At 38.4% G+C, this 12,440-nt stretch overlaps 1 protein-coding gene across 2 annotated transcripts in view; it reads right to left on the bottom strand.

Moving 5' to 3' along the window:
- The window catches only part of LOC106058558 (uncharacterized), a 57,026-nt gene that overhangs the window by 31,565 nt on the left and 13,021 nt on the right, over nt 1-12,440 (bottom strand). Inside the window, exons 2-3 of one of the 2 annotated variants that reach the window (XR_008776902.1) lie at nt 3,812-3,976; nt 3,057-3,230 (exon numbers count right to left, since the gene is read on the bottom strand). Coding sequence is in view for 1 of the 2 variants with exons in the window: in XM_056023248.1 (XP_055879223.1) it covers nt 3,812-3,976 (165 nt within the window). In the remaining variant the exon portion in view is untranslated. Of the gene's footprint in view, nt 1-3,056; nt 3,231-3,811; nt 3,977-12,440 lie in introns of those variants that run through there. The other variant, XM_056023248.1, reaches the window with a different exon arrangement.

Below are 12,440 nucleotides of genomic sequence, written 5' to 3'. Positions count from 1 at the left end.
CTGATCTATGAGTCTCGATTAATTCGACTCAAACTAAACAAGAGGTAAACGCTACATCTAGCAAGTGTTACTTCTGCGGCAGAGGAAGACATCCTGGTAATGAGTGCCCTGCACGTGACGCAACATGTAATCAGTGTGGCAAGAAATGAAATTTTCAGAAATACTTCAAGTCAAGAAAATCTACAGCATTTGCCCTCGCTGCGTAGCATTTTTTAGGATTAGGAAAATCAACTTCATTGATCCTTCTCAACTGTGGGTGCCACTTAAAGCCCCGACAGACAGTCAAAAGCCCTGATAGAAGTTGTGAGAGTTATATATCTGCACTAGTTGCCATAAATCACTAATGGCCGACAAAAACCTCCATGGACAGAATAGTTTTGACTTCTACTCATTTGTCTCGAGTTACTGAAGGCTGTATCTTTGCTAACAATCGACTCATAGATGAAACATATGAAAATATTTAACTGACACTTCTAGATGTATTATATTCCGATGTAATTCTAGGCTTAGATTACATAAACCTACACGAGAATGTACAGATTCCCTTAAGTGGAAAGAGACCACCTTTGTGTCTAGGTACTTTTAGACTAAGTAGAGGCGCCTGTAGAGACGCACTTTAGTTGACTGAAAGTGAACCCATAATTGTGACGACATTAATTCAAATTCATAGTTAGTTTTATTCGTATATTGTTTGCATTTGTGACATTGACAGCTTTTTGAACAATATCAGGTGACCGAGCCTCGCTCGGATGAATAATTTGTTAAGGAAGGATATATACCCGAAGTCATTTTGGGAATATTTTTGTAATTACGAAAATGAACGATCGGATAAAGACTACTAATCTGAAGAATTGCTTTAGTGTTCTGTTAGTTCTAAATGTAATTGTACATGGCGATTAAATGTAAAGTCTCTTAAGTCCTCCTACAGTCTAGACAAACCATAGCTCACGTCCGTCTTATAGTTTTACAATCCATATTTTGCATAAAACTATTGTAGGCCTACTATTATTGGCTTGGAAAAAAGTCTTTGCAGTGTAACTTCTCAGATGATTATTTCAGACATTTAATTATGGAATTAGTATATTCATTATGGCTTTAGTACGAAACATCAAGTGACGCAAATCTCTACGTTATAGGATAAAACAGGCACTTTGTGACAAAGTAAAATGGCACATTTTTTTTAATAGACTTAAATCATTGCATTAGTATCCTTAAGAAACGTTTCCGTGGGGCACCTCTGTTACGCCAAACAATATGTTCGTCCCCCATACGGGATACGTGCCCTGCCCAGCCTGACTGTCGGACTATAAGAAGTTCATACCGGCTTTTGCCATCCATCCATCCCAGTGGTGCTACACCCCGTGGAGGGATATGGCCTGCTTTTACACATTCAGATCTCTCCTGGGCATTCCGTCTCCACGCCCTAACCCCAAGCTTTTTACCGAGGTTTAGAGTTAAATTAAAAGAGGGTGCAGCTTGCGCAAAATCGTTGACCGATGGCTAGATATCATGTTTAGTGTGAGCAAGTAAAGCGTAGAGAAGCTGTGTTATGACCATTTCCTTTGTTTTTGGTACGGGACAGTAGACACCGAAGCATGAACCAGCAAAAAAATAATAATAATAAGGTTTGTCTTCGAGTCCGAAGATTAATGAGGATTGCAGTATTTCCCGTTGCTACGCAGCCCCAGCTGTGACTTACATATTTTACCACCTCCAGGGCAAGCATAACCATTGTCCGCCGGTGGTCGATTAAGACAGAGTAGTATTATCTGTATGGGTGACGAATCTCAGACGAACGCATGCCAAAGGCAGTCTTTTTTTTTTTTTTGGTGAGCTAAAATGTGGTCGACGTAACACCGAAACGCTTAAAACACCAGCTTAGGCGCCAACTTGCCTTAACTGACATAGAAGAGAGCACCTGGTTGCATGCGGCCTCAGAACGAGACAGCTAGAGGTCACCAGCAAAATAAACAACAAAGTAAAAGGTATCTACACCGCTCTACGCAATTAAAGTGTAAACAATTTATTAAGCACTTCAATCACAATAACTAAACTTACATTTGTACATTTCATTTCATTACTTCTCTTTTATATTTCTATAATAAATCAATCTACAATAAGATGGTGCGCAATTGTTTAATTAGGTCTAATGATCCTTTAGAACTCGTTCTTGTTTGCAAAGAAATATTTTAGTGTACTGCACTGCTGTAAGCCTAGTGACGTAAGCAGCGTTTTTCCCGTTCACGTCATGGAAAACTTTCATTCATAAAAGATTCTAGCCAAAATTAATTTTTCGATAATGAGGCATTTTTAAACCGATTTAACGGTCGAACTCGAGTTTTCCCGATGTGGCCAATGAGTTGAGAATTTTTTTCTCACTATTATGCACATACCGTGAAATTTTAAAGAAAATCGTTAGAGCCGTTTTCGAAATAAAATTTATATATATATATATATATATATATATATATATATAAATACATACATACAAGAATTGCTCGCTTAAGAGTATAGGATTTGTTCTTTGCGGCTAAATAAATAAAATTTGTTTTTAAAAAAATGTGTACAGTTCTTGTAAAACTTCTACTCATGGTACCCCTCTTCTGGGAGAAGGAGAAACCGTGTCTCTTTGCTTTTGCAAAAAAAAAAAATAGCAATTTAAACCTCTCAGGAGAGAGTATCATCTAAAGGTTTAGGGAACAAAAACAGATGACCTTTACATCATTTGTCCTATAGGTTTGAAAGGGGAACTTTACTTTTGTTACTATACTTTCATTACCATCTTTATCACAGATTCGTTTGATGTACACATTTGATATCAAGCGTTTTGGTTTTCCAAACCGAGGATGATGGGAGTTCCAATCTGGAACTTTGAATGTCTGAATTCTTGGACCGTCCCGGAATCTAATTCTAATGTGAAGCCGATTAAAGTTATGGGAAATAAAGGTGATCGCAAGATCGGCAGTTATTACTTTAACATTTTTACACACATGATATTTAAATACCTAGATTTATTAATTGAAAAGCTGACAGTATTTTAAATTGCTTCCCTTTGTAAAAAAAATTTTTATGTTTTTCTTTACTGTACTGTTCGTAAGAAAAATCATCTCCGAAAATGAAGTTCTTAAAATACAAATCATATCTAAAGGAGATCCAAACACATCTTGTCTGTTTTTGCAAAATTTCTAATTTCTCTTTAATTTCAAAAATGCCTAAAATAGCCGATTGCGCTGGAAATAAAATGCTCTGTTGATTAAAATACATCTCATGAACATGTAATCTAACATCCTTATTTCTTTCTCTCAGGAAAAAAAGAATATGTTTTCAAAGCATTGAGCTTATTCTTTTTTATGCTTTTTTTTAGAAATAAATTTTAAATATGACTAGCTTGATTATCTATTTGTCAATACTTAAGTCTTCAGTCTGACTGTGCTCTTGTTATGGTGGACGTTTCCAGGTACATCTGCTCAAAAGCATGTAACACAATGTAAGTTTACAGACACAGTTGGGGCCTTAGCCCTCAGTCTGTGCTTCTAGAATTTACATTTTCAGACTCAAGAGCTTCAATAGTTGGCACACATTCAACAAATCGTTCTTAAATAGACAGCCAGCGGTATCAAGGTGGCTTAACTTCAAAGTCCGATTCCAGCTAAGTTGTTTTGGCTCACGTCGGAAGCAAGAAAACCTTCCAAATGCCCCTTTTCCACAGATGCACCAAAAAGATTGGACCCTTGCACACTGAGATAATCTAAGGCATAAAAGTTTCGATATATACGAGTAGAAAACTAATTCACAAAGAAACACAACTTACTAGAACAATATATTTTAGCTTTTCTAAATTCAACAGGAGATCCAAAGACATTAAACTTCAAACACATCTGTACATTCTTGTTGCGATATAGTTGAAAGCCAGGAGAATCTCTGCATGTGTCTGGATTTGGTTTTGGTTTAGGCCAGTCGTTTAAATTTGTTCCATCTAAAAATATGGAATCTGTTATATCGTTAAATGTCAAAATGTCAAGGTTTCTGGATTTAGTGTTGGGTTAGGCCAGTCGTTTAAATTTGTATCTAAAAATATGGAATCTGTTATATCGTTAAATGTCAAAATGTCAAGGTTTCTGGATTTAGTGTTGGGTTAGGCCAGTCGTTTAAATTTGTATCTAAAAATATGGAATCTGTTATATCGTTAAATGTCAAAATGTCAAGGTTTCTGGATTTAGTGTTGGGTTAGGCCAGTCGTTTAAATTTGTATCTAAAAATATGGAATCTGTTACATCGTTAAATGTCAAAATGTCAAGGTTTCTGGATTTAGTGTTGGGTTAGGCCAGTCGTTTAAATTTGTATCTAAAAATATGGAATCTGTTACATCGTTAAATGTCAAAATGTCAAGGTTTCTGGATTTAGTGTTGGGTTAGTCTAGTCGTTTAAATTTGTTCCATCTAAAAATATGGAATCTGTTACATCGTTAAAGCTGTCCAAGATGTCAAACATATGTGGTGGGTTTGGCACAGAACAAACTAAATGACATGACGAAGGCAACTCGTAGGACGATTCCAACTGTTTATTATGCATTAAAGACCTGCAGCCATACATAAACACATGGTGTAGAACCAGACACGAACAGGGAGTGGAGACGACGTAGGTCCAGTAGCATACGGACACTACAGCGATAAGAGATGCCGGTCGAATGGACAGTGCCCACGTTGGTCTGCCTTGTCATGCGCGGACACAAGGCGCCATCTAGGGTGAAGGGTCACGTGGATATCGGGGTGGCCGGTGTTTCCTGAAACGGTATCCGCTCCACTACAGAGCCCCTAGCTTGAAACGATCCGTCCCGGGGCGTTCAGCCTAGTAGGTTTCTGAAAACCGAAACAACTGTTTCTTGTCAGTGTCTTCTGGAACGACAAGCATCTTTCCAGTTTGTAACGTGCTGGTTCCATCGGTCATACAGAGTGGTCTGTCTTTCTCTAAACATAATGACTGGGAAGCTGTAGAAAGTGTGATAGGGAGCAGTGAGCGAAATAGTCTTTGTGGCTGGTTAAAATGCTTGTAGTTTCTTCTTTGTCTATCTGGCCTCCGGACTCTGTTATGCCTGTTCTTGTTTGGCTGCCCAGAGTTAAAGTTTCTATTTCTCGATGTTTGAATTGAGTGACTTGCATCTGTATTGTACATTGCATCAGCTTGTTGCTCATTGGTTCGTTGTTCTACTTGGTGGGTTGGCTGTGAAACAATGGGTTCACTGTTGCTCACAGATTGAACCTCAGCTGTGAGTTGTGGTGATTGCTGACAGTGACGCCTTAAATGTCCAACTTCCCAGCACTGGGTGCAGACTGGTGATCCATCATGAGTGTATGGGAAGAATCCTCTCTTCGTCCTTGACCACACAAGACCCGGCGGTGCTGTTGGTCGAATTCTGTTTTGGTTGCTATGTTTCGTGTGTCTTTGTGTTGGTCTGCGTTGACTATGTGGTTGACTAGAAAGTGGGTTAGTTGAGCTTGGCAGACTGTTATAACCAGACCCCTGGTGTTGTTGACTAGAGAGTGGGTTAGCGTTAGTTGAACTTAGCAGAATGTTATAGCCTGACCCCTTTATCTCTTCAAGTTGCTTCTCTAACTTGGCCAATTTTGCTAAGAGAACCTCAGACCACTGCTCTTGGGCTCGAGCTGCATCTTTGTTCTGGTTCTCCAACTTGAATGCATAGTTTCGTAGACTTTGAAAACTTATCTGGGGATGTTGCGCTATGAACCTAAACAGCTCTCTGCGAAGTTCTGGATCTCTCACTCCATAGGCATATTGGTCCCTCAATCTTTCCTCCTTGAAGCAATCTATTCCTTCTCTTTTTTCTTGTCTTATGGCCGTTGTAAACTCCTTAAATAGTCGGTGAGAAAATTCAAGAAGTGACTCACGTCTTCTTTGCTGCGACATCAGAAATGTAATCTCTGCCTCTCGCACCGGTATAATTACTTCAAACGCAGAGGTAAGTGCATCGAGCAGAGCTTCTGGATCACTTCTGATATGAGGTGGCTGAAGATCTACCTCTACTCTAGCTGAACCACTTATATTCGCAATGATGGTTGCTGTCTTCTCTTGAGGCGAGAGGTAAGGCCGAAGTTCCCATAGATCTCTTATTTCTCTGACGAAATCTTCAATTGAAACCTCAACATTTCTGCCATCCCCACTGAACTGTCTCATTTTTCTAGTAGGTTCTATGATGTAGTGAGGGCGCTGGCAGGCCAGTTTCAATGCCTCAAGTTCAGCTTGTAGTCGAGTCAACATCCCCTTAGTGACACATTCCATTCCCTCCGGCTCTCCTCCACTGCACGTGGGACCCAAGTCTCTCCCTTTCACTGAACTAGGTTCCACCATCTCCATCTGGCTGCAGGTCTTAAGAAACTCTAACAATAATAGTAACCTAAAAACAAAATCTATCTCAACAGAAACAATGTTCAAGCGAAGTAAAATCACAATTAAGAAAATATAAGCAAATTATATTAAAATAAACTAAACTAAATCTAACTACCCTGAAACAAAAAGAAGAAAACAAAAAATAGAAAATATTTGAAAGTACAGAAACAGGAATAAACTAACTGTTACTTGTTGACATCTACGTCTGGTTGTCACTTTCTTAGTTTCGGTTGTCAGGAAGCAGATTCTGAGACGCCTTCTGATCGAACAGTGTTGTCTCTCTTCCTGACCCCACTCGTGCTACCAAGTTTCTGTGGTGGGTTTGGCACAGAACAAACTAAATGACATGACGAAGGCAACTCGTAGGACGATTCCAACTGTTTATTATGCATTAAAGACCTGCAGCCATACATAAACACATGGTGTAGAACCAGACACGAACAGGGAGTGGAGACGACGTAGGTCCAGTAGCATACGGACACTACAGCGATAAGAGATGCCGGTCGAATGGACAGTGCCCACGTTGGTCTGCCTTGTCATGCGCGGACACAAGGCGCCATCTAGGGTGAAGGGTCACGTGGATATCGGGGTGGCCGGTGTTTCCTGAAACGGTATCCGCTCCACTACACATAGTTTTCATTTCAATTTGGCGACGAAAGTTTTCGGTAGTTTTATTATGTCTTAAAACCTACAGACATTCAGTCAAGAAAGAAAAGAAATGAAAATGTTTATTACAAAATAAGCGTGCATGTTCAAGATTTATACTCTACTAATACGAAGACATCTCAAGTCTAATACTGCTTTTCTCTTTATTCTCTCAAACTTTCACCAATGGCGCCCCCTTTTAAAGACAAAATGTTAGTGTACGTTCTCCTTAACCCTTTAGACGCGTCTGGTAATTTAGCCTCTAAACTCTAGCTTTGTAAATCCGTTTTGTATGCACTCATTGTAAAAAAAAGCTCAGTACTTTAAGGGTTAACAAACTCAGTACTGTGACGGATGTATGTCTAAGTTGTACTTGATGTATGACTACAGTACCTTGATACTCCTAGATTTTTGGACACCTTGTATGGTGTGTTACTGATGAGAGTTCGATGACTAAAGAACTAAATTACGTCACAAGATACTATAACAACGAACAGGATCAATGCTCAGTAACTTAGTTCACTCGAGATTAAAAAAAAAATAGAATAACCACAGTGGGGTCAGTCACTAAATCGATGTTATCACTTCAAGATCCTAACAATAACTGTGCTAAAAGTCTACAACCCTATATCTAACCCATTGCCTATTTGCAGAGATGCCTACATTCCTAAATGGAAATACGTATTCCCAGACCTGGAAATGCGTATTTTGAGGGGCGAATGCGTGTTTTCCTAAGTATCAAGAAATATACCCAGGAAAGACTAAAATTAAATCATTCAAGCACATAACATACATGAAAGGCAGCCATCCTAAAGTTAACAGAGCATAAAGTTATATAAGACATTTTGTACATTTGTCCAAATATTTACGCTTTTAGTCTTTGTCTTAGACTTTTATAGAATAACTTAGAATGATAAATGTCACAGCTTTCCTATTATATTTATAATAATAACTCGATAGCATCTACTTTAGGTCTCGCTACGTCTCTAGGTGTCCCTGGTTCAGCTGTAGTTAACGAAATAAAACAATGAAACCACTAGATCAAACACATAAACTTTAATTATCTTTACTGTATATCACACACGCTTGTCTCTGTCTGAAAACAAAACACACTTCCGGTCATTCGCGCAGATTGTAAAAATAGATTATACATACATACATACACACATTCATCCGTGACATCTCGCCCCTCCTAAAATTATAATCATTTTTTACAAAGATACATACAAAACACGATTATAAAACAAGTATCAAACATTTCACCACAATACAACAAAAATGTTCGTTCGATAGGCCACAAAGGCTCTGAATATGTCACACAGGCGTTATGTATCCAAGCAACTTGAACATAGTCACACAGACTTTAATGTAGTCACACAGACTTTAATGTAGTCACACAGACTGCAATGTAATAGGCACACAGTCTATAGTTAAGACACACAGTCTTAGAAGATGAAGACACACAGTCTTAAAATATGAAGACACACAGTCTTAAAAGCTGCAGACACACAGTCTTAAAAGATGAAGACACACAGTCTTAAAAGATGAAGACACAAAGTCCTGAAGCATCAGGGCCAGCGAGTTACCCTGGAATTCACCGACTTACGTGTGTTTAAACAGCGTAAGGGTGCGTAATCTGTGCGGAGTACAATGTTCTGCTCAAAAGGTATCTGGCCAACTTGGTTACTGCCCAAACAACTGCCAAGCGCTCTCTTTCTACGGTGCTGTATTTTTGTTCGTGCTGTCCCCATATGACCCGCAAAAGGTGAGTCATGACCTAACTCTAAAATTCTGTTTCTGTCGGCGGCAGGAACGACTAGCTGTAGTTTAGCTTTGTCTCATCAGAAGTCCATTTTTCACTTTAAATTTACTGGTAGGACGCTCCGCCAATTCAAAAAGTTTAACCATTGTTTCCATGCATAACTGGATGTTAATTCTGATTCTGGCTGTTCAATCTGACTATGTAAGATCGGTTGTCCCATGTTTTCTATTACACCAGATTGAGATCTAGTTACCGCATTTGTAGCTTCTGACATTGCTGACCTTTGCCACTTGTAGCTATCTGTGATGGTAGGCTCAGTTATGCCAGTCACGTTTCCTAGAATCAAGTCAGCTGCAGGCCTCTCCAACACACATGCTTCAACTTTCCCAGATAAAAATGGCGTATCAATGTCAATAACAGCTGTGGGATATTTTTCAATTGTTCCTCCAAATGTCATACATTGGACTTTCTTACCCGTCAACTGGTGAGGGTGCACATGTAGTCTCTTCACTCCGATTGTGGTCGCTCCTGTGTCTCTCAAGACCCAAATAGATTTCTTCCGAACAAATCCAGGATACATTTTTAATTTCCCAGCGTCACAAGTTACAGCTCCAGCCATCTGGATCTGATCAGCTTCTGAGGAAGTTGTTCACCATGTTGATAGTCTATGCAAACTGACGCATTATACGGATGTCTGGTTGGTCTTCCACTGTTGCTGGTTTTAAATTCCTGACTTCTGCTTGAGCCCATAGTCTCATTTCGTCTTAATGGGCTTTTGTTTCTATATTGGGCTGCTAAATGTCCCGTTTTTAAACACTTAAAACATTTTCTTTTTTCAGCCACACTTCTTTTCTGCAGACGGTCCTATTCTTGTTTAAAGCGACTTCTGTTATCATTAGTCTTTGCAGCAAATACAAACTTGCTAGTTATCAAGTCTTCCTCTCTCTGAATTGTCTGCTCTGGATGTGCAGTAATAAATTGCTGACACAACTTGACTGCTGTTGGCACATCTTTCGGTTTCCTTTCATGTAGAAAAGCCACTAACTGAGGATTGCAAGATGTGAGGATCTTGTCTCTGATGAACAGATCAATGAGACCTTCGAATGTCTTTTCAGTATTAGACAATTCTACCCAACGCATTAAGTATCTTGTAATGTCCTCAACAAATTCATGGAATGGCTGGTTTCTCTCTGGTTTAGCTTTATGGAACTTCTCTCTATACCCATCATCTGTCAAGTTGTATCTTTTCATTAATACTTCCATCACCTTGTCATATTCTTCTAGATCTTTCTTAGAAAAGTCGATACAAGCTTGCAGTGCCTTTCCCTGTAATAATGTGTATAGATGACTTCCCCACTGAGTTTTAGGTATTTCTGTAGCTTGAGCATGCACTTCAAATCTCGCCAAATTTGCATCCATTTGATACGTTCTCATTAAAAGGTGGCAACTTTGGTTTCCCTACAGGTTTGATATGCTCTTTGATTTCTCCTTTCGTCTCCCTAAGCTCCAACTCTCTGACTCTCAATTTGTGTATTTCTACCTCAGCTTCTTTCTCTTTAGCTCTTGCTTCTGCCTCTCTTTCTTTAGCTCTTTCTTCAGCCTCTTTAACTCTCACTTTCCTCTCTTTAGCTCTTTCATCTCGATCTGCGTCTTCTCTTTCTTTTTCTTTCTTTTCCAGCTTGACTTCTCTTTCTTTCACCCACTCCTGTAGAGCTGTCCCTGACAATCCCATCTCTTTTCCAGCAGCTATTAACTGTATTAATCTCTCTGACATTTTGTTTATATCTCTAGCATACAATATAAACAACACTAATAGTTTAATCACTATGTTTGACCTGGTTTCGTTTCGGCTGATAGACTTTTTTTCCCGCCGTTGCACGTGTGCGCACACTCTTCACGACTTCACGGCCTTCTTGGTCCTTGACCTTTTCATAATGGCGAACCGCAGTTCTGCCTAATGTCTTCCAAGACTAAGTCAGGTAACTAGATAAATGAGCCTCCAAATATGTCACAGCTTTCATATTATATTTATAATAATAACTCGATAGCATCTACTTTAGGTCTCGCTACGTCTCTAGGTGTCCCTGGTTCAGTTCTAGTTAACGAAATAAAACAACGAAACCACTAGATCAAACACATAAAATTTAATCAGCTTTACTGCATATCACACACGCTGGTCTCTGTCTGAAAACAAAACACACTTCCGGTCATTCGCGCAGATTGTAAAAATAGATTATACATACATACACACATTCATCCGTGACATAAAAGTTCTTGTCACTTGGCAATGATTTCATGATCATAATGCCTCATGTGTACTTCAAATTTCATAATAGCGGCAACAGAACATTAAACTGAATCATTGACATCTACAATCAATAATAACAAACATTTTAAATATTTGTTTTTCAGGCAGATAATGCTAATTAGTCATTGAACTTGTTTCTAATATAAAAAAGCTTTGCTATTGAGTCTGCCTTAAATGCCCCTGATTTAATTCTTTGAACTTACGCCTTCATAAGTAATGGAACCTGGCTAGTCGCTAATGACTATAGCGGTAGCTACCACAGAAGATACATTCTGCAAGTTATGGAACATCAGTTTGATTCCCTTTATCATGCTAAAAGAGAGATAAAGGGCACACAATGTTTCTTCTATGAAAACCTATGTCCTTCTCACTTTCATCTAAAAAAAATGAAATCCAAATCTAGAATAGATCTATATCTGTAAGCAGCTTCATAAACAGTTGATTATTTTTAATGTGCATATTTTAGATTCCATAATTAATACGAAATTGCTTCTTTTGGGTTGATTTAATTTTAGATCTAGATCTAGTTACAGTTGGGGTTGTCAACCAAGATGGCGTAAGATTAAACAGCTGATTTGGTGTCTATAGCTTATACCTAGAGTTTTGTTATTATTCGTTCATGTTAATCAACATGCGGTGGGATGTGTTCATTTCGCAGTTTAGAGCTCAGGCTGAAAAACGTAATTTTAAAGAAAAGGATAGAATGATTAGAGACAAGATTGTATTCTCCGTGAAGAAACGACTGCAGGAGAGATTACTGAATCACGATGATCTTACATTAAAGAAGTGTATAGATACATGCCAAACATATGAGCAGAGATTAGCAGAGATAAATAAGGAAACTTTTGTCAGGATAGATAAGGTACAACAAAAGAAAAATGACAACAGACACAACCTAATAAATTGCTGGTTTTGTGGAGGCAAACATGCAGTGAACAGAACAGCATGCCCGGCTTGGGGAAAAATTTGCAATAAATGCAAAGGTAAAAATCATTTTGCAGTGAAGTGCAAAACTTTGAATAAAATACATATGCATAATGCTATGGATGAAGTAGACCTAGAGGAACACTTAAACTCAATAAATGTGTTAAACATAAATAGGGACAGAATGACATCACTATTCATGATAAATGGTCAACAAATAAGATTTCAACGGGACACAGGAGCAGATGTTAACATTATATGTAAGAAATATGTTAAAAAGACACAAATTAAGAAGACTGTTCAAACATTAACAATGTGGAATAATTCCAAATTAAAAACCGAGGGCACTGCTAACTTAATAATAACGAAAAAACAAAAAGTACTATTTGGTAACAT

This window comes from Biomphalaria glabrata, chromosome 3, assembly GCF_947242115.1.
Source record: "Biomphalaria glabrata chromosome 3, xgBioGlab47.1, whole genome shotgun sequence".
NCBI classification, from domain to species: domain Eukaryota; kingdom Metazoa; phylum Mollusca; class Gastropoda; family Planorbidae; genus Biomphalaria; species Biomphalaria glabrata.
The sequence above is the reverse complement of the archived record's forward strand: the minus strand, read 5'-3'. Positions and strand labels throughout refer to the sequence as shown.